The sequence below is a fragment of the Theropithecus gelada genome, chromosome 10 (genome assembly GCF_003255815.1).
Source record: "Theropithecus gelada isolate Dixy chromosome 10, Tgel_1.0, whole genome shotgun sequence".
Lineage (NCBI taxonomy): Eukaryota > Metazoa > Chordata > Mammalia > Primates > Cercopithecidae > Theropithecus > Theropithecus gelada.
The window spans coordinates 91773731-91774877 of NC_037678.1; the positions used below are offsets into that span (position 1 = coordinate 91773731).

At 75.6% G+C, this 1147-nt stretch overlaps 1 protein-coding gene across 1 annotated transcript in view; it reads left to right on the forward strand.

Moving 5' to 3' along the window:
* Nucleotides 1–714: 714 nt before the first annotated feature.
* INSM1 (INSM transcriptional repressor 1) overlaps nucleotides 715–1147 on the forward strand; it is a 3209-nt gene continuing 2776 nt past the window's right edge. Inside the window, exon 1 of the mRNA XM_025399602.1 lies at nucleotides 715–1140. Within this exon, the coding sequence (XP_025255387.1) occupies nucleotides 865–1140 (276 nt within the window). The 5' untranslated portion in view covers nucleotides 715–864. The remainder of the gene's footprint in view (nucleotides 1141–1147) is intronic.

Below are 1147 nucleotides of genomic sequence, written 5' to 3' on the forward strand. Positions count from 1 at the left end.
TTGGGTCCAGCGGCCCATCCGTCCGAGGTCCTGGCGGAGGCTCTTGGCCGTCGGGACCCCGCTGCTCTCTCGGATTTTTGTTTATTTCCCAAACACCACGCGGAGCCACTGCGCCTCCGCGGACGCCCTGATAGCTGACGCCCCGCTCTCCCACGCACCGCCCCGGCGCGCCCCCGCCCCCACCCAATCAGCGCCCACAACTTCCCCCTAGGCTCCGGCTCGCGGATTGAACCCTCCTGACATATTTGGGGCCATTCTTCTCCTTTGTTGCTATTTTGCTCGCGACCCGCGGGTAATCCCCGCGCGGGAGGGGGGCGTGCATTGTCGCGCTGATGGACGGGCCCATTTGGCGGCTCCGCGCCCCCCGTAGGAGAGACACAAAGCCCAGGCACGTGCGCCTCCCCATAGAGAAGCAGCAGACCGTGAAGGGAGGCGGGGCCGGGCGTGTGCCTGGGCCGGGCGGGGCGGCGGCGCCGGGCGGGGCGGCCGAGGGGCGCGCGCGGGGGCCCCGCGCCCTCAGGTACATCTGCCGCACCTACCGGGCGACCCCCGAGTCCCGGCCCCCTTTTGGCCGCCCCATCGCCCTCCCACCCTGCCAGGCCGAGGAGCTGCGGGCGCGCTGATTGGCTCCGGGGGAAGCGGGAGGCGAGAACAATGGCCCCCTCCCCCCGTTAAAAGGGAGCGGCTGCCGGGCCCGGGGACAGGGACGCGCGTGCAGGGCGCAGAGCTGGGCCGAGTCGCCGCCGGCGTCACGCGAGTCCCGCAGCCGCCGCGCCCGGGCAATGGGCCGGGGGCACTGAGGGCCGCCGGGGCCGAGCGCAGAGGGCAGACCGAGCCACTGCCGTGCCCTCGGGCCGCGCCAACATGCCCCGCGGCTTCCTGGTGAAGCGCAGTAAGAAGTCCACGCCCGTGTCCTACCGGGTCCGCGGCGGCGAGGACGGCGACCGCGTGCTGCTGCTCTCGCCTGGCTGCGGGGACGCCCGCGCCGAGCCCCCGGCGCCGAGCCCGGGCCCCGGGCCGCTGCCGCCGCCGCCGCCCGCGGAGCGCGCCCAGGCAGCGCTCGCCGCCGCGCTCGCCTGCGCGCCTGGGCCCCCGCCACCCCCGCCGGGCCCGCGGGCCGCGCACTTCGGCAACCCCGAGGCCGCGC